Source organism: Amblyraja radiata, chromosome 7 (genome assembly GCF_010909765.2).
Source record: "Amblyraja radiata isolate CabotCenter1 chromosome 7, sAmbRad1.1.pri, whole genome shotgun sequence".
In the NCBI taxonomy this organism is placed as follows: Eukaryota; Metazoa; Chordata; class Chondrichthyes; order Rajiformes; family Rajidae; genus Amblyraja; species Amblyraja radiata.
Window position 1 is genome coordinate 4,842,383 of NC_045962.1, and position 27,261 is coordinate 4,869,643.

The 27,261-nt window shown below is 43.8% G+C and overlaps 2 protein-coding genes across 3 annotated transcripts; both read right to left on the minus strand.

Moving 5' to 3' along the window:
• Positions 1–577: 577 nt before the first annotated feature.
• LOC116974958 (gamma-crystallin S-1-like) lies at positions 578–4,816 on the minus strand. The gene is made up of 3 exons (XM_033023579.1): positions 4,787–4,816; positions 4,438–4,680; positions 578–925 (listed from the first exon to the last, which is right to left on the minus strand). The coding sequence occupies exons 1-3, from the start codon at positions 4,793–4,795 to the stop codon at positions 650–652; spliced, it is 528 nt and encodes a 175-aa protein (XP_032879470.1). The 5' UTR covers positions 4,796–4,816; the 3' UTR covers positions 578–649.
• LOC116974960 (gamma-crystallin S-1-like) lies at positions 578–19,806 on the minus strand. Of its 2 annotated transcripts, XM_033023582.1 has the most exons (4): positions 19,777–19,806; positions 19,457–19,699; positions 16,973–17,250; positions 578–647 (listed from the first exon to the last, which is right to left on the minus strand). In XM_033023582.1, the coding sequence occupies exons 1-3, from the start codon at positions 19,783–19,785 to the stop codon at positions 16,975–16,977; spliced, it is 528 nt and encodes a 175-aa protein (XP_032879473.1). In that variant the 5' UTR covers positions 19,786–19,806; the 3' UTR covers positions 578–647; positions 16,973–16,974. The 2 variants fall into 2 exon arrangements, with proteins under 2 accessions (XP_032879473.1, XP_032879472.1); XM_033023581.1 differs by lacking the exon at positions 578–647 and having other exon boundaries at positions 16,769–17,250.
• Between the last annotated feature and the right edge of the window lie 7,455 nt (positions 19,807–27,261).

The following is a 27,261-nucleotide window of genomic DNA, read 5'->3' on the forward strand; positions in this document are numbered from 1 at the left end:
TATTGAACCCAGTTTGTTCAGAGTTCTGGCCTCTGCCACCTGCTGGACCGTTCGTTGCTCAGCCCCGACCACTGAGCCGGCCTTCCTGATTAGCTTGTCCAGTCTGTTTTTGTCCGCTATACGGGCGCCATCTCCCCAACAGGCCACAGCAAAAAACAGAGCACTGGCCACCACTGAATGGTAGACACTGCACAGTGTTGGCAGATGTTAAATGACCTCAGCCTCCTTAAAAAATACAGTCGGCTTTGTCCCTTCCTGTACACCGCCTCCATATGACACTTCCAGTTCAGCTCACTGTCAAGCTGCACCCCAAGGTACCTGTGGTTAGCGACCACCTCCACCTCAGTGCTTTATACTTCGCACATTCATATACAACACTTTAATCTCCGTATTCATGTCCCCCCTCGCACCGCTTGCAATTGGTCCTGACCTTATGCTCTTTTATCCCTTCTCGAACTTTCCTTCCCATTAACTCCCAGAAATTCTGTCATATCAACCGTTGTAAGCTGTCAAATCGCAACAATGATAATGTGTGTATTAGAAACAATATGATTTCATGAAAACTCATTGCACTAAATTGAAAGTTCAATCATTTTATTTGTGGCCATCAAGACTTACACTGGACAACATTATGTTTTACAGTGTCTCTCTAGAAGTCCCTCATGCGCCTGAAAGACCCGATGGAGGAGTTGTATCCGCCCCAGTCATTGTATTTCCTGTACTCCCCGGGTCTCATGAAGTACTGTCGGCCTTTGTAGTTGGGCTGTTCATAGAAGATCCAGTGACCATCCATCACGTGGCAGGAGTGAATGTCACGGTTACGGAAACGATCGTAGACGGAGGGACAGTCGTCCATGAATTCCATCATCTGTCCTCCAAATTCAGGCCTCTCGTAAATCTTCATCCTGTAGTTGCCTCCTCGGTTCTGGAATAGAAAAAGAATTATTTATGTGATGAGATCACACTCTTAGCAATAATAGAAAAACAGATCACTTGGAAGGTATTCGGGGGGTATTGGAAAATATAGAGGACTTTGCATCAAAGAATCTATTGACTCTCAAAGCAAAGTGTGGGAAGGAACTGCAGATGCTGGTTTACACCGAAGATAGACACGAAATGCTGGAGTAACTCAGCCGGACAGACAGCATCTCTGGAGAGAAGGAAAGGGTGACGTTTCGGTCAAGACCTTTCTTCAGACCTATCTAGGTTTATAGAGTAATGGGCCAAATGCAGGCTAGACCAGAATACTTACCTGGTTGGCATGGAGAAGTTGGACCAAAGCGCCTGTTTCCATGCTGTATAGCTTGCCGACTATAACTGCGTATGAAGGAACTGCAGATGCTGGTTTAAACCAAAGATAGACACAAAATGCTGGAGTAACTCAGCGGGACAGGCAGCATCTCTGGAGAGAAGGAATGGGTGACGTTTCGGGTCTTGACGAAAGAAGGCTTCAGTTTCTGAGAATTTGGTCACGAGGTCTGAAGAAGGATCTCGACGTGAATTGTCACCTATTCCCTTTCTCCAGAGATGCTGTCTGACCCGCTGACTTACTCCAGCTTTTTGTGTCTATCTTTGACTATCAATGTAAATTGTGGCTTATGTATTGAAATTTCAGAAAGGACAATTTGTTGATTTGCTTTCATATTATGAATCAATAATTCAACAGTTCAGTTTTAACAATGTTTAGGAAGCTTCCATATTTTCATCCTAACCCTAGCTCTCCTAATGAAACACCAACAAGTGTCCATTACACGCAGTCATATCCAACATTGTTCCACTCTCTGTAAAGGGCCTGTCCCACATCGGTGACCTAATCTGCGAGTTCAGGCGAGTTTGCCCTCGACTCATACTCGCAGCATGGTCGACACGAGGTCCTAGCAGGTCTTTGTGACTCTCCTTCATGTTAGAGAGTAGTCCCCATGTACTCGAGGCCTCAGCTAGGTCGTGGCATATTTTTCAACAGACTGAAAAATGCCCGCTCGTATTTTTACTCGTATGTTTAGTCGAAGTAGGTCGTAGTAGGTTGGCATGCTAGTCGTAGGTAATCAAGGGTAGTCAAAGGTAATCAAAGGTAGTCGTAGATAGTCTTCATCATAGTCGAAGGGAGGTCGAAGGAGGTCATCTTCATTCTCCACTATTCGGTGTCCAATTTTCCCATAGCTAGTCGAGCTGGTCTTCCACATAGTCGAAGGAGGTCTTCAACATGATACTTTTTCAAACTCGCCTAAACTCTTCTAAACTCGTGGATTAGGTCGCCGCAGTGGGACAGCCCCTTAACATTCTCAGTGGAGCAGAGTTTGTTCACTGAATTGAGTGAATGTTCTGCCATTTTGTTGCCAACTCACAAATGGTAGACACTAGTTCTTGGGAAAAAAATAAGCTAACGATGTAAGCTAATGAATTTGACCCGTTAGTTTTGTGTCTGTCATTAACATTTGCATTAAAGCTTCCCTGGTACAATTCATACAATAACTGTGACGTCCATTCATATAAAGTTTGGAAATCGAATTTCACTGTACCTTAAATGGTACACGTGACAATGAAGGACCGTTGAACCGTTGAGTTCAGTCATTATAGATAGAGATTAGAAACATAGAAACATAGAAACATAGAAAATAGGTGCAGGAGTAGGCCATTTAGCCCTTCGAGCCAGCACCGCCATTCGATATGATCATGGCTGATCATCCAACTCAGTATCCCATCCCTGCCTTCTCTCCATCCCTTTATCCACAAGGCCCACATCTAACTCCCTCTTAAATATAGCCAATGGACTGGCCTCAACTACCTTCTGTGGCAGAGAATTCCACAGATTCACCACTCTCTGTGTAAAAGATGATTTTCTCATCTCGGTCCTAAAAGACCCCTCTTATCCTTAAACTGTGACCCCTAGTTCTGGACTTCCCCAACATCGGGAATAATCTTCCTGCATCTAGCCTGTCCAACCCCTTAAGAATTTTGTACGTTTCTATAAAATCCCCCTTCAATCTTCTGAATTCCAGCGTGTACAAGCCGAGTCTATCCAGTCTTTCTTCATATGAAAGTCCTGCCTTCCCAGGAATCAGTCTGGTGAACCTTCTTTGTACTCCCTCTATGGCAAGAATGTATTTCCTCAGATTAGGAGACCAAAACTGTACGCAATACTCCAGGTGTGGTCTCATCAAGACCCTGTACAACTGCAGTAGAACCTCCCTGCTCTTGTTAAAGGGCAATGTAAAGAAAAGTAGATCTCGGGTGACTAAAATCAGGAGCACATGGTATTGGGGGTAGGGTGTTGACATGGACAGAAAACTGGTTGGCAGACAGGAAGCAAAGAGTAGGAGTGAACGGGTCCTATTCAGAATGGCAGGCCATGGCGAGTGGAGTGCCGCAAGACTCAGTGTTGGGGCCGCAACTGTTTACCATATATATTAATGATTTGGAAGAGGGAATTAGGAGCAACACTAGCAAGTTTGCGGATGACACAAAGCTGGGTGGCAGTGTGAACTGTGAAGAGGATGTTAGGAGGTCGCAGGGTGACCTGGACAGGTTGAGGGAGTGGGAAAATGCGTGGCAGACGCAGTATAATATAGATAAATGTGAGGTTACCCACTTTGGTGGCAAAAACAATGGGGCAGATTATTATCTCAATGGGGTTAGGTTAGGTAAGGGGGAGGTGCAGCGAGACCTGGGTGTCCTTGTACACCAGTCACTGAAAGTTGGCGTGCAGGTACAGCAGGCAGTGAAGAAAGCTAATGAAATGTTGGCCTTCATAACAAGAGGATTTCAATATAGGAGTAAAGAGGTTCTTCTGCAGTTGTATAGGGCTCTGGTGAGACCACATCTGGAGTATTGTCAACAGTTTTGGTCTCCTAATTTGAGGAAGGACATCCTTGTGATTGAGGCAGTGCAGCGTAGGTTCACAAGATTGATCCCTGGGATGGCGGGACTGTTATATGAGGAAAGATTGAAAAGACTAGGCTTGAATTCACTGGAGTTTAGAAGGATGAGGGGGATTCATATATAAACATATAAAATTATAAAAGGACTGGACAAGCAAGATGCAGGAATAATATTACCAATGTTGGGTGAGTCTAGAACCAGGGGCCACAGTCTTAGAATAAAGGGGAGGCCATTTAAGACTGAGGAGAGAAAAAAAATTTCACCCAGAGAGTTGTGAATTTATGGAATTCCCTACAACAGATGGCAGTGGAGGCCAAATCACTGGATGGATTTAAGATAGAGTTAGATAGAGCTCTAGAGGCTAGTGGAATCAAGGGATATGGGGAGAAGGCAGGAACGGGGTACCGATTGGGGACGATCAGCCATGATCACAATGAATGACGGTGCTGGCTCAAAGGGCCGAATGGTCTCCTCCTGCACCTATTTTCTATGTTTCTATGTTTCTAATCTCGTGAACAAAAGAATCACAATTCTTAACAATCACAAATTATCACTCACATGTGGGTAGGTGCGACAGGACCTGATGTTGTCGTTGAATCCCATCCAGCGCTGGTAGTCAGGATACTCCCCCCTGTTCAGGACATACTGGTACCCCATGTAGTTGGGTTTCTCGTACGCCACCCACCAGTCACTGTCCACACGGATGGAGTTACAGCGGCTGAAGTAAGGGGACAGGTCGGCACAGTCGGTGCTGCACTCATAGTGCCGGCCCTGGAAGTTCCTGTCCTCGTAGAAGATGACCTGTGGAGAAGAGTTAGCAATTTGATGAATGATTTACCACTCTGAGGTATCTTAGCAACATATAGCAATCAAAATATGTTGCAAGAATGGAAACTGCAGGCCTTACCTTTCCCATTTTGAGTTTCGTTAGGCAACCTCTGACTGATTGTGCCTCTGCTTGCTACAGCCTGGTATTTATATGCTGGACCGAATGGTCAATGTAAAGAATGGTTCATAATGCTGATGGTTCTGGACTGCAAAGCAGCAGAAAGGAGAACAAAAAGGGATATCCCATATGTTGCAAAATTTACACCAGGGTTCCTCTTGAAAAGAACAGTCATCAAATCTTTTCAGTTAACTTTTACTTTACTTTCCATTATAATTATCCTGTTATAAAACAAACTCGAAAAGGAAGAGTTTCTTCTTAGACCTGGGAGTGTGAAAGACACTCTACATTTGCATCCGCAGTGATGAAGCTAACTTTTACATTGAGTTCATTATCTTTTCGCTTAAATATTGGGTATTCTTTAACTGAATGTTTTACAAGTTGAAAGCAGGATTGGAATCCATAGAGTGCCAGTAGAACTAAACTCTACAGATCCACTGATGCACCATAGAAATCATTTTATCAGGATGCATCACACCATGGATTGAGAACAGCTCCATCCAAGACCGCAAGAAATTGCAGAGATATATTACAAAATGATTGAGAGCAGGAATAGGCCATTCAGCCCTTTGATAGATACAGGTTTAGGGCGGCACGGTGGCGTAGCAGTGGAGCTACTGCCTTACAGCGCCAGAGACCCGGGTTCGATCCTAACTACAGGTGCTGTATGTACAGTGTTTGTACGTTTGTGCGACCCTTGTGAGACTCTTGGTTGTACAACCAGTCATTTACCCCATCTCCTCCATCCACCAATGCAACAGAAATATCTGGTGAGCCTTCATAACACCCCTTTTATAGAAAGTGTATCCTTTCTTAGCTAAGACGACCAAAGCTGCATACGTTATTCCAGGTGTGATCTCATCATGGCCCAGTATAATTGTAGCAAGGACACCCTTCCTCCTATCTGAAGAAGTCAGTCTGAAGAAAGGTCCCGACCCAAAAGGTCACCCATCCTTTTTCTCTAGAGATGAAGCCTGACACGCTGAGTTACTCCAGCACATTGTGTCTATTTTCAGTATAAGCCAGCATCTGCAATTCCTTCCTGCACATCCTTCCTCCTATACTCAAAATCCCAGGAATTTGTCAATTTACCAACTTTCTTAAGCCCTTATGGCACTGGTTTCAGTGACTGGTCATCAAGGAAGCCAGATCCTTTTATAATCTATCACCATCTAAATAATGTTCTGCCACGGTGTTTCTCCTGCCAAAGTGAATGCCTTCACATTAATCTACATCATACTTGGCTTTCAATACATTAATTTCTGTTTATTTAAATGTAACTAAATTCCTATAACATTCTCTTTTTCATAGGCCTCTTGTTTCTATAGCAATTCTGTGTAGGTCTTCATGAGGAACCTAAGCATTTGTCAGTTGAGTGCCATTTCCTAGTTCCCAATCCAAATTCACCTGTTTCTCAATGTAACAGACCTTTAGTTGTGTAGGAAGGAACTGCAGATGCTAGTTCAAACCAAAGATAGACACAAAAAGCTGGAGTAACTCAGCGGGACAGGCAGCATCTCTGGAGAAAAGGAATAGGTGACATTTTGAGTCGAGACCCTTCTTCAGACTGGAGTGTCAGGGGAAAGGGAAACGAGAGATATGGACGGTGATGTAGAGAGATATAGAGCAGATGAATGAAAGATATGCAAAAAAAGTAACGATGGTAAATGAAACAGGCCGTTGTTAGCTGCTTCTTTGGTGAGAACAAGTTACAGGCAATGAAACTCAACAAGACGCTTTGAAGCTGGTACGACTTGGGTGGGGGAGGGATAAAGGGAGAAGGAATGCAGGGGTTACTTGAAGTTAGAGAAATTAATATATTCATGTCACTGGGCTGTAAACTACCCAAGCAAAATATGGGTGCTGTTCCTCCACTTTGCGCTTGGCCTCACTCTGACAATGGAGGAGACCTAGGACAGAAAGGTCAGTGTGGGAATGGGAAGGGGAATTAAAGTGTTTGGCAACTGGGAGAACAGGTAGGTCCAGTAGGACTGAGCGGAGGTGTTCAGCAAAACAATCGCCGAGCCTGCGTTTGATCTCGCCGATATATAGGAGTCCACACCTGGAACAATGGATACAGTAGGTGAGGTTGGAGGAGGTGCAAGTGATTTATGTTCACTGCTCATTTTTCTCACTTCACATATTTGTAAAAGACTTTACAAATTGCTTTTATGTTCCTTTCAGATTCACTGTCATATTCTATTCGTACTTTCCTCATCAATCTCTTTATCACTTCTTCCTACATTATCTGGCAAATTTTATTTAATTCCTGCCTGGACCTAATACAATCCCAACTTATATCTATAGCCAGGCTGGGTCGTTTTTCCTTGTGACTTTTTGGAAATAACATTCATAACAGTCAGATACAGGACGATGTCACTCAAGTTTTAGTGGATTCGTGGAAATCAAGATTTGAGTCTGTTTGGAAATGTAGCCTATAGTGTAGAAGATAATTTTACACTGGAGATGGCTCGACTGCAGTCCGTCTGTCTTTTTTTTTAAATTTTTGTCTCGTTAAATGTATGCATTGATTCTAGTTTTTATTAGTTTTTATTTTTTTAGCTGTGTATATGTGGGGGGGGGGGGGGAACCGTTTAATCTCTTCCCTGTACGGAGACCCGACTTTTTCCCTGTCGGGTCTCCGGTGTCGTTGGGCCTAACATTGTGGAGCAGGCGGCGGCCTCCAACCGGAACCAACCTGAGGGCTCCAGTCGCGGAGCCTGCGGTCCTGCCATCGCGGAGCTGGCCGACTTCAGAGCGGGGACAGCTGTGGTGGCGCACGGCTGCGACCCGACTTCGGAACTTCGGAGACTCCGGCCACAGGCCCGGTGGACAGGAACATCGGGAGCTCGCAGGTCCCTGGTGGGAGACCGCTTTTCGGAGCTCCCGCAACGGCAACTTCTCCTGCTGGAATCGCGGGGTTTAAATGACTAAGAGCCGGGCCTAACATCGCCCGGCACGGCTTAAACAGCCGCGGGACTTACCATCGCCCACTGGGGGCTTTAACATCGTGAGCCCCAGTTGCCTCAACGCTGCAGTTGGACTGCTGGACCGCGGGAGAAGAACAAAGGGAAGAGATGAGGAGGTGTTGGAGATTCACTGTGATGGATGTTTGTGAAAACTGTGTTAAGTGTGCGTCTTGGTTTTTTTTGTAATGTTAAGACTGTAGAAATGCAATTTCGTTCAAACCAAGCTGTTTGAATGACAATAAAAGGCATTCTATTCTATTCTATTCTATTCTATTCTATTCTATTCTATTCTATTCTGAATGGAGAAAGGCCTTTCAGTACAGTTTCAATGGTTATAATTAACTACTAAGTTTTCACATTTTGAGTGTAGACAGGTGACTCTGCAGCATTACATATTTACAATGGAAGCATATTGTAGCTGCCAAGATACCTTTGATTATGCAAACACCTTTGGCAGTTCAAAGTAATTTTTGAGGCAGGGATAGATAGATTATTGATTAGTACGGGTGTCAGGGGTTATGGGGAGAAGGCAGGAGATTGGGGTTAGGAGGGAGAGATAGATCAGCCATGATTGAATGGTGGAGCAGACGTGATGGCCAAATGGCCTAATTCTGCTCCTATCACTTATCATCTTATGACCTTAAATGGAAAGCTTTGAGGACAGGGAACCAAAATGCCCCCAAATTAGTGCTGTGAGGCTGGACTCTCTACACAAATATCCCAATTATATCTGCATTTGTACCTTATAACCTATGATATTAAGATAGAATTCTACAATTTCATGCACCAAATATACAAAAAAACATATGTTTCTTCTTTCACCTCCCCCGACCCTCCCCTCTGCCACACCAGGACTCACACCTGTTCTCCCCTCGACCTCCCCTTCATCTACATTCCTTCCTCTGGCTTCACAATCCGCACCTCTTCTATCCTTGTTGTATTTACACCTCTGGCTTTCGTGCAATCATCAATCCCCTCCCCCCTCACTGGTATCCACCTATCAATCACCAGGTTTTGTCCTGCCCCTCCTCTCTTCCAGTTTTATCCCCCCCCACCACATTCAGGCTGAAGAAAGGCCCTGACCCAAAACGTCACTTATCCATGTTCTCCAGAGATGCTGCCTGACCTGTTGAATATCTCCAGCACTTTGTCTTTTTTTAGTAAACTAACAACTGCAGTTTCTTATGCCTTCATTTTACTGCCCCTGTTATTGACAGAGAAAAAAATAGCCAAAGGCATATTGGAGGAACATCATCTCATATTTCGCTTGGGCAGTTTACAACCCCGTGGTATAAACATTGATTTCTCTAACTTCAAGTAACCCTTGCATTCCTTCTCACTCCATCCCTCCCCCACCCAAGTCGTACCAGCTTCAAAGTCGTCTTGTTGAGTCTCATTGTCTGTAACTTGTTTGCACCAAGCCCACAGCTAACAATGGTCTGTTTCCTTCATCATCATTACTTTTCTGCATATCTTTCATTCATTTCTTCCATTTCTCCTATACATCACTGTCTATATCTCTCGTTTCCCTTTCCCCTGACTCTCATTCTGAAGAAGGGTCTCTACCCGAAATGTCACCTATTGCTTTTCTCCCGAGATGCTGCCTGTCCCGTTGAGTTACTCCAGCTTTTTTTGTCTATGATCATTGACCATGCTTGATGTGCCAAGTGATATGTCTGGACTGGAAACTTCCCCATCCCCATCACAATGGTTTGAAATAATTTAAACTGAACATTAGTGGCTTAATATAAGCCAATTAATATATTGGCCACAGGCTTGACTTAGTTGACAGTCTGTCCGTTTACAATAAGAAACATAAAGTGCTGGAGTAACTCAGTGAGCCAAGCAGCATCTCTGGAGAACATGGATAGGTGATGTTTCAGCCTGACTATAGTGGTGGGGATGGGGGTAGGGGTGGGGATGGGGGTGGAGGGAGGAGGAGAAAGCTGGAAAAGAGACAAAGTCTAGGCGGTGATAGACACAAAATGCTGGAGTAACTCAGCGGGGACAGGCAGCATCTCTGGAGAGAAGGAATTGGTGACGTTTTGGGTCGAGACCCTTCTTCAGACTGTGGCAGTGATCTCGGAAGTAAGCAGACTTCTAGGCAGTGATAAGTGGATACATAATGTGTGAGACAAGGTTCAAGGTTTAAGGTTCAAATTTATTCCTCACATGCACCAACAAATGTACAGTGAAATGAATTTGCCAGCAGCGATGCAATTGAAAAAAGAACACACAATACACAATAGAATTTAACACAAACATCCACCACAGCATTCTTCACTGTGGTGGAAGGTAATAAAGTTCAGCCAGTCCTCCTCCTTTGTTCATCCGTGGTCGGGGCCTTGACCCTCTGTAGTCGCCGCTACGGACAGCCCGATGTACAAGCCCTCTCCTCGGGATGATCGAAACTCCAACGTCGGGACGGTCGAACACACTCCACGGCTTGGAGTGCCCGAAACGGCCACTTTCTTATCGGAGACCGCGGCTTCAGGATGATACAGGCCGCAGGCCAGCGGTCGGAACTCTTCTCCGGCGATCCCCGTCAAAGAATCCCAGGCTCCGGATGATAAGTCCACGCCATGCCTGCGGCTAGAAGCTCTGCAGACGACAGCCCCATGATGCCAAAGTCACCATGGGAATGGATCAAAGATTGGCTGACTGGCAGAAGGCAAAGAGTGGGAATAAAGGGGGGCTTTTCTGGTTGGGAGCTGCTGACTAGTGGTGTTCCATAGGGGTCAGTGGTCAATTCTAAGTGCTAGCTTTCATTTCATCTGGATGGTGGAATATATGGCTTTGTGGCCAAGTTTGCAGATGATACGGAGGGAAGTAGAGGGGCAAGTAGTGTAGAGGAAGCAGGGAATGTGCAGAGGGACTTGGACAGGTCGGGAGAGTGGGCAAAGAAGTGGCAGATGGAATAGAGCACAGCAAAGTGTGGAGTCATGCATTTTGGAAAAAGGAATAAAGGCATAGACTATCTTCTAAATAGGGAAAAGATTCAGAAATTGGAGGGGCAAAGGGAATTGGGAGTGTTGGTGCAGGATTCTCAAAAGGTTCATTTGCAGGTTGGGTCGGTAGTATGGAAGACAAATGCAATGTTAGAATTCTTTTCAAGAGGACTAGAATATAAAAACAAGGCTATAATGCAGAGACTTTATAAGGCACTGGTCAGGCCATATTTAGAATAATTGTGAGCAGTTTTCGGCCCCATACCTGATGAATTATATATTGGGATTGGAGAAAGTCCAGAGGAGATTTACGAGAATGATCCTGGGGATGATTGGGTTAAAGTATGAGGAGCGGTTGAAGGCTCTGGGCCTCTTCTCGCTGGAGTTCAGAAGGATGAGGGGGGGGCTCACATTGAAACCGACCGAATAAAGAAAAAGCCTAGATTTTTGGACCATAGTGATCTTTATGGGGCAGATGCGACCTGTAAAATAAGAGGCCGGGTTGAATCTATACCGGAGAGGCACAACCATCCCTGCACGGAACTTTGCAAGTGCTACTCATAAAGGTTAAAGCTAGAATGGCAGGGTGGAGGGAACCAGAGTAGTTAGTCCCTAAATGGCAGGGCTGATGAGAAGGGTAATGATAAATACGTTTCAAAGGAAGGGCAGGCGGGGAGAGGTTCATGAATATGGGTTAATGAATGGCTGAAGTGTGTTTACTTCAATGCAAGGAGTATTGTGGGCAGAGCCGATGAACTTGGAGCCTGGATCAGTGCTTGGAATCATGATGTTGTGGCCATTACGCAAACCTGGTTTAGAGAGTGCCTGGATTTCAATGTTTACGAAGAGATGGGTTGGGGGGGGGGGGGTAAAAGTGGTGGAGGAGTTGCTTTGCTGATCAGGGAGAAGGTCATGACGGCATTTAGAGAGGACATACTAGAGGGTATGTTTGCTGAGCCATTATGAGATGAAATAAGAAAGGTCCAATTATTCCAATGGAATTATATTACAGGCCACCCAGTGGCCAGTGGGAGATAGACACAAAACGTTGGAGTAACTCAGTGGGTCAGGCAGCATCTCTGGCCAGAAGGAATGGGTGATGTTTTTGGTTGAGACCATTGTTCAGACCTAGTGACTCCAGCATTTTGTGTCTATCTTCGGTTTAAACCAGCATCTGCAGTTCCTTCCTACACACCCAATGAGAGATAGAGGATCAGATATGTAGACAGGTTACAGAAGGATGCAAGAACCACGGGGTTGGTGTAGTGGGAGACTTTAAAGGGCCTGTCCCACTTGGCGATATTTTCAGCGACTGCCGGCATCGTTGACTGACGTATCAGGTCACCGAAAAAGTTGCGGCGTGATGCGGCGTGACGCGGCGTGACGCGGCGTGACGCGGCGTGACGACATATTGACGCGCGGTGTTTCCTCAAGTGTCGCAACATTTTTTTTGTCGCTGCTGGATTTTGAAATGTTCAAAATCTATCAGTGACCCTGATACGTCAGTCGCCGAGAAAATTGCCAAGTGGGACAGGACCTTAATTTCCCCAACATTGACTGTAACTAGGGGGCGCTGTCGAGTATGGCTGCCCTGCCAGCAGCTGTTAGTCTTTTCACCCTTTTATTTATTTTTAGTTAGTTAAAAGTGTTTGTTTTGGAGGTCCTTTAGTCTTTTTATGTGGGGGGGGGGGGGGGGAAAGGGGGAAACTATTTTGCTCAGTACCTACCTGGTCGGAGATGCAGTTTTTCTCCGAGCTGTGTTTTCGCCCCTTCCTCGCGGCCTACCAGCAGTCTGGAGCGGCGTTTCCTGCCGGGACCGGCCTGGACTTCAGCGGCGGCGGCGGCACAGCATTGGGGCGCCATCGTGGAGCTGGCGATACCTTACCCGGGTCGCCGTACGGTGGGCTCCGGAGGGCTGCCTGCCTTCCCCCACAGTGGGAACCATTGTGGGGGATGTTCTTATGTTTACTGTTAAATTCTTTAATGTTGTGTTTTATCTTTATTCATGTTCTGCATTGGCAAGTCGAATTTCACTACACCAATTGGTGTATGTGATAATAAATGTATTTTGTCCTTTGTCCTCTCTGCCTCAGAAGGTAGTGGAGGCCAATTCTCTTGATGCTTTCAAGAGAGAGTTAGATAGAGCTCTTAAAGATAGCAGAGTCAGGGGATATGGGGAAAAGGCAGGAACAGGGTACTGATTGGGGAAGATCAGCCATGATCACATTGAATGGCGGTGTTGGCCCGAAGGGCCGAATGGCCGACTCCTGCACCTATTGTCTATTGTCTATTACTCAGGGCAAGAGGATTAGATGGGGCAGAATGTATTAGGTGCATCCAAGAAGGTTTCCTTAAACAGTATGTGGATAGTCTGACGAGAGGAAGGGCCATACTGGACCTTATATTGGGAAATGAGCCTGGCCAGGTGACTGGTGTTGCGATGGAAGAAGAATTTGGAGGAAGTGATCACAACTCCATAAGTTTTAAGATAGTTCTGAACATGGACAGATCTGGATGTTGGGGAAAGGTACTTAATTGAGACAAAGCAGATTACAGTCTAATTAGGCAGGAGCTAAGGAGGGGAGCAGAAGATAGACACAAACTGCTGGAGTAACTCAGCAGGACAGGCAGCATCTCTGGAAAGAAGGAATGGGTGACGTTTCGGGTCGAGACCCTTCTTCAGTCGAGGAAGCAGTTGGGAGCAGTTGTTATTAGGTAACTCCACAGATGATATGTGGGCCTCGTTTAAAGACCACCTGATCACAATGCAGGCTCTGCATGTTCCAGTAAGGAGGAGAGACAATGACTGCAAGGTAAAGGGAACCGTGGATGACAAAGGAGGTTGCAGCCTTGGTCAGAAAGATAAAGGAAACGTATATCAGGTTTAAGAAAGTGCCATTAGACAGGGCTCATGAAGCGGATAGTAAAGAACTCACGCGGGCGATTAGAAGGGCCAAATGGGGCCTTGAAATATCATTGATGAGAGGGATTAAAGAGAATCCCAAGGCTTTTTGCATGTACGTTAAAAACAATAGGGTGATCAGCGAGAAGGTAGGACTACTCAATGATGAAGGAGGGAATCTATGCTTGGAGGATGTAGGTGGGAACATAAACATATACTTTGCATCTGCATTCACCGAGGAGGACGTGGAGGGCCCCAAGATCAATGTGGAGAATACAATTTGACGAGGGCAGTTTGAGAATGAGAGGGAGGAGCTGCTGAGACTCTTGAAGAACATGAAGGTGGATAATTCCCCAGTGTCTGAAGGGATCAATCCCAGGTTATTGAGGGAGGCGAGAGAGGAGAGTGGCCTCATGGCAGTGGTAGGGAAACTATTGGCGAGAATTCTTCAAGATAGGATTTACACCCATTTGGAAGAGAACGGGCTAATTAGGGATAGCCGGCACAATTTTGTACATGGCAGATCATGTCTTACTAACTTGATTGAGTTTTTTTGAGAGGGTGACAAAGGAGATTGATGAGGGTTGGGCAATGGATTTTAGTTGGGCTTTTGGTAAGATTCCTCTTGGTAGGTTGATCCAGAAGGTTAAAATGTATAGGATTCATGATGACTTGGTTGTATGGATTCAGAACTGGCTTATTCATAGAAGACATAGGATTGTGGTGGAAAACAGATATTCTGGTTGGACGTCTGTGACCAGTGGAGTTCCGCTGATGTTTGTTATATATATAAATGACATAGACGCTATCCCCTTCCCCTTCCCAGTTCTCCCACCAGTCTAAAGGGCCTGTCCCACGAGCATGCGACTCCATGCGGCAAGTGCGACCTAACATGGTCGCTTGAGCCGTACGGCCTCGCGGGGCCGGTCCCACTTCCGTCGCCGGAGCCGTATGGAGTTGTGCGGAGCTGGTCCCGACATCGCGCGGGGTTCTGAAAAACTCACCGTGTTCAAAAATTCCGCGCATATCGGCCTGCCGGCCCGCAGCTGTCTCGACGCCGTACGCACCGCCTCGACGGGCATACGCAGCGTCTCGATGCCGGACGCACGTCTTGACGCCGTACGTCACGCACGAACCTCCCGCGGACTTCGCTCGAACTTCACGTCACTCACTCGACCTCGCCGCATGCAGGCACATGTTGGTGGGACTGGCCCTATACGGGGATCACTCGACCTCCACGCGACCCCCGCTTCCGGTTTGGTCGCGCTTGCCGCATGCAGGTCGCATGCTCATGGGACAGGCCCTTTACTGTCTCCGATTACAGTACATTCTATCTTTGTCCCGCCCACTCCCCTGACACAGTCTGAAGAAGGGTCTCGACCTGAAACGTCAGCCATTCCTTCTCTCCAGAGATGCTGCCTGTCCCGCTGAGTTACTCCAGCATTTTGTGTCTAGATGTAAATATTGATGGGTTGTTGAGTGAGTTTGCTGACGACACCAAATTTGGAGGAGTTGCAGACAGTGAGGAATTCTGTCAGAAGATACAGCGGGACATAGATCAGCTTCAGAAATGGGCAGAGAAATGGCAGATGGAGTTTAACTCAAGCAAGTATGAGGCATTTCACTTTGGGAGGATGAATGTTAGGTGAAGTATACAGTGAATGGCAAGACCCTTAACTGCATTGAAGTGCAGAGTGATCATAGAGTCCAAGATGATAGCTCACTGGAGGTACCAGTGCAAGTAGACAGGGTGGTAAAGAAGGCATATGATATGCTTGCCTTCATTCCTAGCGGCATTGAATATAAGAGTCAGGAAGTCATGATGCAGCTTTGTAGGACTTTGGTTAGGCCACATGTGGAGTGTTGCGGGCAGTTCTGATCACCCCATTACAAGAAAGATGTGGGGCTTTGGAGAGGATGCAGAGGAGGTTTACCAGAATGCTGCCTGGATCAGATGGGTTTCAGCTACAGGGAGAGGTTGGATAGACTTTGTTTGTTTTCTATGAAACAGCGGCAATTGAGAGGAGACTTGATAGAAGTATTTGAAAATGATGAGAGGCTTGGATAGAGGAGACAGTCAGAACCTTTTTCCCAGGGTGGAATTGTCCAACACTAGAGGGCATAGCCATAAGGTGAGAGGGGGAAAGTTTAATTGAGATGTGCGGGGCAATTATTTTACATTGAGAGTGGTGGGGCATTGGAATGCATTGCCAGTGGTGGTGGTGGAGTTTGTGATTGGATAGTGGCGTTTAAGAGACTTTTAGATAGGCACGTGGATGTGGAGGGAACTGAGGGATATGTATCATGTACAGGCAGATGAGATCAGTTCAACCGGGCATGATATTCGGCACAACCATTGTGGGCCAAAGGGCTCCTTCCTGTGCTGCACTGTGCTACGTTCCATGTGTTATGTTCTATGCCTGGATAGAGAGGATGTGGAGAGAATCTTTCCAGTAGTGGGAGAGTCTGGGACCAGAGGGCACAGCCTCAGAATAAAAGAAAGTACCTTTAGAATGGACAAGAGAAGGAATTTCCTTCGCCAGAGAGTGGTGTATCTATCTCAATAATTCATTGCCACAGATAGAGATGGAGGCCATTGGTGGGTATTTTTAAAGCGGAGATTGCTAGGTTGTTAATTAGTAAGGACATCAAAGGTTACAGGGAAAAGGCCAGTGGGGGTTGAGAGGGAAAATAGATCGGTCATGATCGAATGACAGAGCAGACTTAATGGGCTGAATGGCCTCATTCGACTCCTATGCCTATGGTCTTATGGTCTCATGTGGACCATTTCCACCTTTGGTAAGCAGCATTTTGCATTCTGACTGGAGGAAGAAAGATTATTGGGAAAGCACCAAAGGTTGTGTGCTGGTAATGAGGATTTTTAATAGGGCCACAAGCACTGGTAAGACTTAACGGTTCTCTTGTTATGGCACCTGGTTATTTCCTAGGCCATTGAACTGAAATGCTCAGTCAGCTAGTCACAATGAGTGTTGAAGTGTCCAAGATTCATTATGGGTTTTGTGTACCTTGTCAGATTAGTTCACTAAGATATGGGAGTAGCTGTGATGTTGGTGACTGTGTAAGCAGAGACTGCGTACTCTCAAAGTAAGACCTACATGCAAAATTGAAAGGAAAGTTTTTTTTTAATAGTTATGAGACTTTCAAGATATCATGGTAATTATATAATCACTCTGCTTTTGTAAGCAGATATTCCATGAAATACAATTAGTAAATCGAATTACAATGTAAATTAAATTAACTAAAGAGAAGTACATTTTATTCTGCCCAAAAGGTCTTGGTGCAATACTATAAGACTTCTCCAGTGACCATCTAGAAGTCCCTCATGCGCCTGAAAGATCCGATGGTGGAGTTGTATCCGCCCCAGTCATTGTATTTCCTGTACTCCCCGGGTCTCATGAAGTACTGTCGGCCTCTGTAGTTGGGTTGTTCATAGAAGATCCAGTAACCCTCCGTCACTTGGCAGGAGTGAATGTCACGGTAACGGAAGCGATCGTAGACGGAGGGACAGTCGTCCATGAATTCCATCGTCTGTCCTCCAAAGTCAGGCCTCTCGTAAATCTTCATCCTGTAGGAATCACCCCTGTACTGTGATGGAAGTGACAACAGTGTGCATGTTAATGTGTGTGCAGCATCCTTAACAAAACAGACAAAGGTACAACAAAATCAAGCCTTGAACAATGTAAATCGGAAATGCCCATTAAAATATTTTGACCAAATATTATCATTGGGTTACACCACTGTAACTTCCAGCCTGCTCACAAGAGGATTTATAATGACCTTCAGAGCTGATATTAAGCTGCTGCAGGGATCTTTGCACAAGCATTCAAATTTTGATGGATTTTTTCAGGAGGGATGGGATAGACAGCATTTAAGATCTTGTTTCCCAACTGGTACTGAAGCAGTGGTCTACTTAAGAGACTTCTGCATTTTGTTTAACATGTGAAGATCATTTTGTTGACTTATGATCTTGGACCAGATTTTATATAAATGTTCCTGTTTATATAATTTCTTTTTTAATATAATTTCAGTGGAGGGACTGACTCTACTAGGATATACTAGTCCCTAGTGGAAGCATAAAGGACTGACCTTCTAATAGGGATGGAAGAGCAAGAAATGGAGGGATTTAACCCCCACTGCCAGGATACTGCTGATACAAGAAGCCCACAAGCTAAAGGTTGGCCATCCTGTGTTAAACAATTTTCCTTGGTCAAGGATTTTATCCCTCTCTATTATCTCCCGCCTCCACTGGCTGTTGAGGTAAATTAATGAGAAAGGCTACACTCTCCCAATTGAATAATCGCAATGGAGGGTAATCGGTGAAGAATGAATGAGCCAGACCATTGAAGAAGTAAAGGAACTTTTGAAACGTTAAAAGGGAAAGGGAGTGAAAGCTGCATTTGGTGACGGCATTATGTTACAGGTGACAGGAATGGCAGAGTACAGTCTACTGAAGGGGAAGGCTGGTCGGAGGTGAGAGCAAGGGGAATCCTGTGGTAATAGACACAAAAAGCTGGAGTAACTCAGCGGGACAGGCAGCATCTCTGGAGAGGAATAGGTGACATTTTGGGTTGAGACCCTTCTTCAGACCCTGTGGTGATCTGAGAAGGAGGAAGTGAAGGAGGAGCCCAGTCAACTACACCGGAACAGAAGTCCTCAATTGATAATAACAGAAACATATGGAAAACACGAGTATCAAAGGTCATAAGTTCTAGCAGTAGAATAAGGCCATTTGCCCATCAAGTCTACTCTGCCATTCAATCATAGCTGACCTATCTCTCCCTCTCAAGCCCATTCTCCTGCCTTCTCCCCATAACCCCTGATACCCTTACATAACATTTGTCATTTTATCCTTCATTAATGCGATCAGATAATTGTACTTTCTGATCTAATGTTTTACTTGCCACAATAATAATATTAAGCTATGCTTTAAATTGTGAATTTTTCTCCAGAAACAAGTTAGCCAATTGAATAAAAAAATATGTACTGGAATAGACAGAATGTGACCAAGCGATTGTCTGTATAGCTCATTAGCAATGGACTGTTACAAAGCTAACAATAGACTTTTTCCTTGATCATTGTTACCTTTTTGCATATCTTTCATTTCTTTATTCTATATCTCTCTATATCACCATCTATATCTCTTGTTTCCCTTTCCTCTGACTCTCAGTCTGACGAAAGGTCTCTATCCAATTCTTTCTCCACAGGGATGCTGCCTGTCCCGCTGGGTTACTCCAGAATGTTTTGTCTATCTTCTGCTTAATGATGTTGTTACACTGCTTAATGATATTAAGTTTGCAGTTGGAAAACAATTATATTGGTGATGGGGAAGTCCAGGACTAGGGGCCACAGTTTAAGGATAAAGGGGAAATCCTTTAGGACCGAGATGAGAAAAACATTTTTCACACAGAGTGGTGAGTCTCTGGAACTCTCTGCCACAGAAGGTAATTGAGGCCAGTTCATTGGCTATATTTAAGCGGGCCCTTGTGGCTAAAGGGATTAGGGGGCATGGAGAGAAAGCAGGTACAGGATACTGAGTTGGATGATCAGCCATGATCATATTGAATGGCGGTGCAGGCTCGAAGGGCCGAATGGCCTACTCCTGCACCTATTTTCTATGTTTCTATGTTTCTATGTTTCTCAATAAAAAAAATAATCTGTGAAATGATGGAATCCAACCACTACAAAATAAACGACCTGCTAACAAAATATTTCTAATAACCCAAAATTGTACAGGTATAACGTATAACGGTGGAACAGCAAACACACAAAATGGGCGATAGAGTAAACTCACCTGAGGGTAACTGCGGCATGACTTGACACAGTCGTTGAATCCCATCCAGCGCTGGTAGTCAGGATACTCCCCCCTGTTCAGGACATACTGGTACCCCATGTAGTTGGGTTTCTCGTACGCCACCCACCAGTCACTGTCCACACGGATGGAGTTACAGCGGCTGAAGTAAGGGGACAGGTCGGCACAGTCGGTGCTGCACTCATGGTGCTGACCCTGGAAGTTCCTGTCCTCGTAGAAGATGATCTAAAACAAAAGCACAAATTAATCAACGCTATTAAAATGTGGAGATTTCAAATGAAAATGACAATGGGCAACCTTACCTTCCCCATCCTGACCACAGCTGGATTGAACAGACTGAATGTCCTACTGCTTTGTAAAGTGTGCTATTTATACGTTTGACTAAAGCCCATGCTAATGCATCACTTTGTTATATTAATGAGAGAACTGTGCTTCAGCAGAATGCAGACAAAAGGCATGTCATGTACGTTGCAGCTGAACAGCAAGCCTCATTCAATTAACATTCATTATCATTCTTTTTATTTTGTCTATATTCACTTTTATTGTTCCGACAAAAATAAAATCAAAGGGCGAGATTCCAGAAAACGTTGAAGAGCTAGATCATCCAAACCCTACAACATATTTTATTTACATCTATGCTGAGTAAACAGATGTATTTTGATATTTTCCATTGCAGTTTATAACACGTTGAAACTGTTCTCATGTTTCTGATTTATTTTCTGAAACTTACCTATTGAATATAATTTACAAAAAGTAGTGTGAATTTGCAACCTTGACTGCATGTGCATAGACAGGTCAAGGATAAATTAATAATGGGTTTTGCTTCTCATAGACATAGAATCATACAGTGTCGAAACAGGCCCTTCGGCCCAACTTACCCACACCGGCAAACATGTCCCAGCCACACTAGTCCCACCTGCCTGCATTTGGTCCATATCCATCCAAACTTGTGCTATCCATGTACCTGTCCAACTGTTTCTTAAATGTTGGGATAGTCCCAGCTTCAGCTACCTCCTCTGGCAGCTCGTTCCATACACCCACCACCCTTTGTGTGAAAATGGTACCCCTCAGATTCCTATTAAATCTTTTCCCCTTCACCTTGAACCTATGTCCTCTGGTCCTCGATTCCCCTACTCTGGGTGATAGATTCTATATATCTACCCGATCTATACCTCTCATGATTTGATACACAATCTGTCAGAATTATTGTTACAATCTAACTTTGGGAATATCTTTTCATGATATTTTAAATTTGGGATTTGTTTAATTGCAGAGAATTATTATGTTATTATTCGGATTGAAGTACCAATTGTAAATGAGTTGATTGTGCCTTGTATTCCACAACTTCAATTAAAATATATGTATTCAAACAAAATGATTATTACAAAGTGCAAGGTTAATTTATGAATTGCAAATAATCTATTAAGATCTACATTGGTCTTTAGTCCATCTAGTGCTGGTCTACAGCAGCTCCTTACTATATATTCTGTGTATGGTGTGGAACATGATATTAAATATAATGCTTGTAAGAGTGCTGTTATGATCTGTAGAACCAAAGAGGATAAATGTCTAAAATTTCCTGATTTTAAATTGTCTGACAATAATCTTAGTATCTGTAATAAGGTAAAATATCTAGGGCATTTTATTAGAGAGCAAATGATAGATGATGAGGATATTTATAGGCGAGGACACATGCTGTATGTGCAGGCGAATATTCTCTTGCGTAAGTTTGGTGCGTGTACAGATGTGGTGAAGATGTTGCTATTTAGAGCATACTGCACACCACTCGATACTGCGCACCTGTGGTCGAACTATGGAAAGACAAGTTTGCAGAGACTAAAGGTGGCATATAATTATGCCATGAGAACACTGCTAAGGAAACCTAGATGGTGTAGTGCTAGTAACATGTTTGTGGCTGCAGGAGTCAGTACTTTAGAAGCTATCCTAAGAAATCATATGTATAAATTCATCTGCAGGATAAATGACTTTAAAAATGTAATTATTGTGGCGTTGTCAAACATAAGGTTTAGCACTACACGCTACAAATCCCAGTTGTGGAGACACTGGTATCGTTGTCTCGTTGTAGGACATTGATCATTAGTTTTATTGGATTTTAATTCATGTATTGTGTTTTTTTTTAAATATATGATTTATGATGCTTTTATAAGTGATATGCAAAGATTTTATATGTATTATGATGTTTTTAATATGCAATGTATTTTTATGTAATGTTGTCTCTTGTCTGCACCTTGAGTCCGAAATAAAGGTTATTATTATTATTATTATTATTATTATTATTATTATTATTATTATTATTATTATTATTATTATTATTATTATTATTATTATTATTATTATTATTATTATTATTAATGATGTTCATCATATTATTTATAAAAAGGAGACAAATTACTTCAAAATTATAGCAGGCAGTGTTTTCCAATAACTATTCTGTGAATTCCTACAAAACAATTTAACATTTGGACAATTAAACACTTGGGCTTCAGCAGAGCCTTTGACATGGTAAAGGCTGGTGTGGGCGGTTAGATCACATGGAATCCAAGGTGAACTAGCTATTTGGATTCCCAATTTGCTTGGAGGAAGAAGTCAAAGGTTAGTTGTGGAGGGATGTATTTCTGATTGGGGGCCTGTAACCTGTGCTGGGTCTACTGTGTTTGATATATAAATTAACAATTTTGATGACAAAAAAAGACACAAAGAACTGGAGTAACTCAGTGGGTCAGGTGGCATCTCAGAAGATCACGAATAGACTATGTTTTGGACCGTGACATTTCCTCAGACTGAATGTAGTCGGTGGGAGTAAGCTGGAAGAGAGATTGGGACAGAAAAAGCCTGGCAAGTGGACACAGATGAGAAGGGTTTAATTGGCAGGAGGTTGGACGAAGGCCAGAGATGAAAGTGTGAGATAAGGAGAAAAGAGGCATAAAATGTGAAGCCAGAGGAAGGAATAGTGGTGGAAAGTGGTGGGGTGCACAGGGAAGAAAGAGGGGACAAAGAGGGGGAGGTGTTTGTATTAGTTACCCAAGCGTGGAGAATTCATTGTTCATACCACTGGGGTGTAAGCTGCCCAAGCAAAATATGAGGTGCTGTTCCTCCAATTTGCACTGGGCCTCACTCTGACAATGGAGGAGGCCCAGGACATAAAGGTCAGATTAAGAATGGGAGGGGGAAGTTAAAACAGTTAGCAAAATGGGAGATCCAGCAGGCCTTGGCGGACTAAGCATAAGTGGTTGACGAAACGGTCGCCTGGTCTACATTTGGCCCCACCGATGTAAAATAGAGCACATTATGCACATCAAATGCTGTAGATGAGTTCAGAGGAGATGCATGTCTCACCTTTGTCTCCCTTGGGTGGATGTGAGGGAGAAGATACAGGGACAGGTGTTACATGAACAACAATGGAATTAACATTGTTAGTATGTTCCCAGTTGACACCAACATTGGTGACATAGGGAACAGTTAGGAGATAGTGATGTAAGTTTACAACAGGGTCTATGTCAGTTGGGAAGGTGGGCCAAGGAATGGCAAATTAAATTGAACTGACTTAAATAACTTGAAGTGATGTCAAACCGGGGCAAGACTAACACGGTAAATGGTAGACTCCTAGAGAGCATTGTGGAACGGTGAGATCTGGAAATACAGGTGCAAGGTTCCCTAAAAGTGGTTAGTCGGGTGGGTAGTGTGATGAAGAAAGTGTTTGGTCTACTTGCCTCATGTGGAAGGTGTACAAACGTTGGGCCATTGTGATGCAGCTGTCCAAGTCATTGGTGAGACCACACTTGGAGTACCGAGTTCCATTCTGATTGCCCAGCTATATGAAGGATGGCATTAAAGTGTCTGATGCCATTCGCCAGGATGTTACCTGGGCTGACCATAGCCCAGAATGCCATGTTGGTTGGGAGAGTCTAAGAGGGCTGAGAGGCCTGTTTCCATGTAGTATAGCTCTATGACTACATGATGAGGCCCATACACAGGAGTAACAACTCATAGTCTTTATTGAAACACAAGCAGAGGGAACATTACATGCTATCGTCTCCGTAGTCAGCATCACGTCTGACCATGAGATGGTACAGTACTGCTATCAATAGTCCGGGATAGGGATGAAGATCCAGACTGGACTACATATGGAATGTGCAGCATGCATAATATGTGTGGTGATAGATATAGTAAATACTAGACTAAGTGGGACCCGTTGGGTCCCATGTTCACACGGGAGGGCTGGTCCCCCGACGCAATATTCCACCTCTCCACCAATTCCAATATTGGTGGCCAGTGGGGGGGCTTTCTGGAGCGCTGGTATGGGTTCTTGGGGTGGCAGCTCAGTCCCTCAAGCCTGATCTGCTGGTAGCTCACTCACGGCTGGTAGGCTGGCAGTTGACTCATGGCTATTCCTTGAAATTCCATTTCAAGCAGGGTGCAAGGCCACCAAATTCAAATCCATTTTCCTACCATTTCAAGCAGGGTGCAAGGCCACCACATTCAAGTGCAGTTTCTTACCACTTTGAGCAGGGTGCAAGGCCACCAAATTCAAGTGCAGTTTCCTACCACCAAGCAGGGTGCAAGGCCACCAAATTCTAGTGCAGTTTCCTACCACTTCAAGCAGGGTGCAAGGCCACCGAATTCAAGTGCAGTTTCCAACCACCAAGCAGGGTGCAAGGCCACCAAATTCAAGTGCAGGTTCATACAATTTCATGCAGGGTGAAACCACCAGAAAACCACACAAAACACCAAACTCACAGTTCAGTAGCCATTCAGTGTGTTCAGTTGATTCACAGCTCAGACAGAGTCGAGACCTCTCCCTCCCCCATCATGCAGAGAGAGACACACCCGCCCTTCCAGGTTTTATAACCCCTCCCCCTCCCACCGGAAAAGGTGTGGCCTTCATGGCATGATTGTCAGGAGAGAGATTCTCAAAAAATGTTAAACACTAATAACACTTTTATTTTTCATTGATGGGAAGAATTCTATGCACCTGCTGAGCAGAGGGAGACTGAGTAAGATGGCCAAAAATCACAGCCGTAAGTGGTAGCGTTTTATCTAAAATCAATATAAAGTGCAAACAGGAAGTAAGTGCATTTGCAGTAGTGCCTTTGAACTTCAAGCCAAAGAACCCAAACCGCCATTTGCAGCAAGTAGTGCCTTTCAACTTCAAGTCAAAGCACCCAAGCCGCCATTTGCAGTATGTAATGCCTTTCAACTTCAAGCAAAAGAGAGCCAAGCCACCATTTGCAGTAAGTAGTGCCTTTCAACTTCAAGCCAAAGCACCCAAGCCACCATTTGCAGTAAGTAGTGCCTTTCAACTTCAAGCCAAAGCACACAGACCACCATTTACAGTAAGCAGTGCCTTTCAACTTCACGCCAAAGCACCCAAGCCACAAGTTGCAGTAATTAGTGCCTTTCAACTTCAAGCCAAAGCACCCAAGCCACCATTTGCAGTAAGTAGTGCCTTTCAACTTCAAGCAAAAGGCATCAAGCCACCATTTGCAGTAAGTAGTGCCTTTCAACTTCAAACAAAAGGCACCCAAGCCACCATTTGCAGTAAGTAGTGCCTTTCAACTTCACGCCAAAGCACCCAAGCCACCATTTGCAGTAAGTAGTGCCTTTTAACCTCAAGCCAAAGCACCCAAGCCACCATTTGCAGTAAGTATTGCCTTTCAACTTCAAGCCGAAGCTCCCAAGCCACCATTTGCAGTAAGTAGTGCCTTTCTTTTTTTTTCACTTAAATTTTTATTGATTTTTAAGAGATATTTTCAAAACAGTGCAACACCATCACCATGAATAAAACAAAGTAAGAAAAACAGCAATCAAAATAAAAAAATAAGTAGATCGGGGGGGAAAAAAAAAAGAAGTAAATAAATTAAAAAATTGGAATAAGACCGTGTGGTTCACTTACCAAATTAAAAAAAGAAAAAACATTACATTGATTAGTTATCTGGAGATAATTCAATATTCATACACACATACCATCTAGTTCTATATAACGCAATCTTCCCATATCTAGCTCGGCATTTATCTAATTGGTGTCATGGCTCAAATAAACAGTCCATTTTTCCCAGATCTTCTCAAATGAATTCTCCTTGACTCTCAAGGAATATGTCAATTTCTCCATATTAAAGATGTCTCGCACAATTTCTAACCACTGTTCCTGTTTTGGACTTTTTTCATTAAGCCACTGCCTGGTAATGGCCTTCTTACTTGCTGCAAGCAAAACTTTAATCAAATATGTATCTTCTATTTTTACACTATCTTTAATACGCCCCAGATACTTCACAGGGCAAGTATTTGGGATTTTATAACCCAAGATATTATTTACAGCTGCATTAACATTTTCCCAGTATGGCCTTATCTTTACACAGTTCCAGAAAATATGCGAGTGGTCTGCCTCCGTACTCCCACACAGCCTCCAACAGTGTTGTTGGACAGCAAGTTGTCTGCTTTTTATTTTGGGTGTTATAAAAAAGCGAGATAGATTCTTCCAGCAAGTTTCTCTCCATACTAGTGAGCTTGTGGATGAACATTGTGTTTCACACATTTGATACCATTCTTCTTCTGTTATTTGAATCTTTAATTCTGCTTCCCATTTTGTTTTTATGTAGAGCGTTGATTCTCTGCCGCTTTCCACCAGAGCTTGGTAGAAAGCAGAGATGACCCGAGACCCCTTCTGTTTGTATGCATCCACAATCACCTTGATCACATTATTTGAAGTTTCATCTAGTTCTGGCCTTATCTCTTTTATAAAGTAGTCTCTTAATTGCAAGTATCTAAAAAAATCCTTGTTTTCAAGACCATACTTTGACTTTAAATCTTGGAAGCTCATAAACTCGCCATTTTCTGAAACTGTATACATTGCCGTTATGCCTTTTTTGTGCCCATTCTTTGAATTTTGAATCATACACCCCTGGCTTAAACTTTGAGTCATATGCGAACCACTTCAATGCGTGAACCCCTCTTTTTAATTTGTATTTTTCCACTATAACATTCCATATATCTAACGTAAATGCTACTATTGGATCCATAGCATGTCTCAAAGCCCCTCTCAGATATTTGTCTCCACCAAAATCTGGGTCTGGTAACCCTGTATCTCCCTTTCCATTTCTTTCCATCGAGATTCATAATCATGTCTACACCAACAAGCCAGAGGTCTGAGTTGAGCTGCATAAAAGCATTTCTTCAGATTTGGTAAAGCCATTCCACCCTTGCTTTTCGGCAGTTGAAGTGTTGTTAGTTTTATTCTTGGTTTTTTGCTATTCCAAATGAATCTAGAGATAATTTTATCCCAGGCTATGAATTTATCTCGGGGAACATTAATTGGGAGAGATTGGAATAAATATAGTAGTTTAGGTAGGATATTCATTTTTACCGTTTGTATTCTGGCACTGAAGTCTAGAGGAAGGGTCGACCACCTCTCAACATCCTTTTTGATGTTTTCTTCAATTTTGTTATAATTAGTTTCAAACAAGTTGGAAAGTGTTTTGGTTATAGTTACACCAAGATACTGCATCGTTTTAGAGTTCCATTTCAGATTATATGCATCTCTGATTTGTTGGGATGGAGAATAATTGAATGAAAGAATTTGTGTTTTTGTTATATTCAGTTTATACCCTGATTAGTATCCATATGTTTCAAATAGGTTCATTAGATTTGGGAGACATATATCTGGTTGTTCAAGAAAAATAATGATATCATCAGCGAAAAGACCAATGATATGTTCTTTCCCCCCTATTTTGACCCCCTGCAGGTCTTCTCTCTGCCTTATTGCTTGTGCT

Excerpts from the sequence above, each read along its gene's own strand:
- LOC116974958 (XM_033023579.1), bottom strand. Across the intron at positions 926-4,437 it reads CCTGTCGCACCTACCCACAT|AACCGAGGAGGCAACTACAG; the intron begins GTGAGTGATAAT and ends TTTCTATTCCAG.
- LOC116974960 (XM_033023582.1), bottom strand. Across the intron at positions 17,251-19,456 it reads CATGCCGCAGTTACCCTCAG|TACAGGGGTGATTCCTACAG; the intron begins GTGAGTTTACTC and ends CTTCCATCACAG.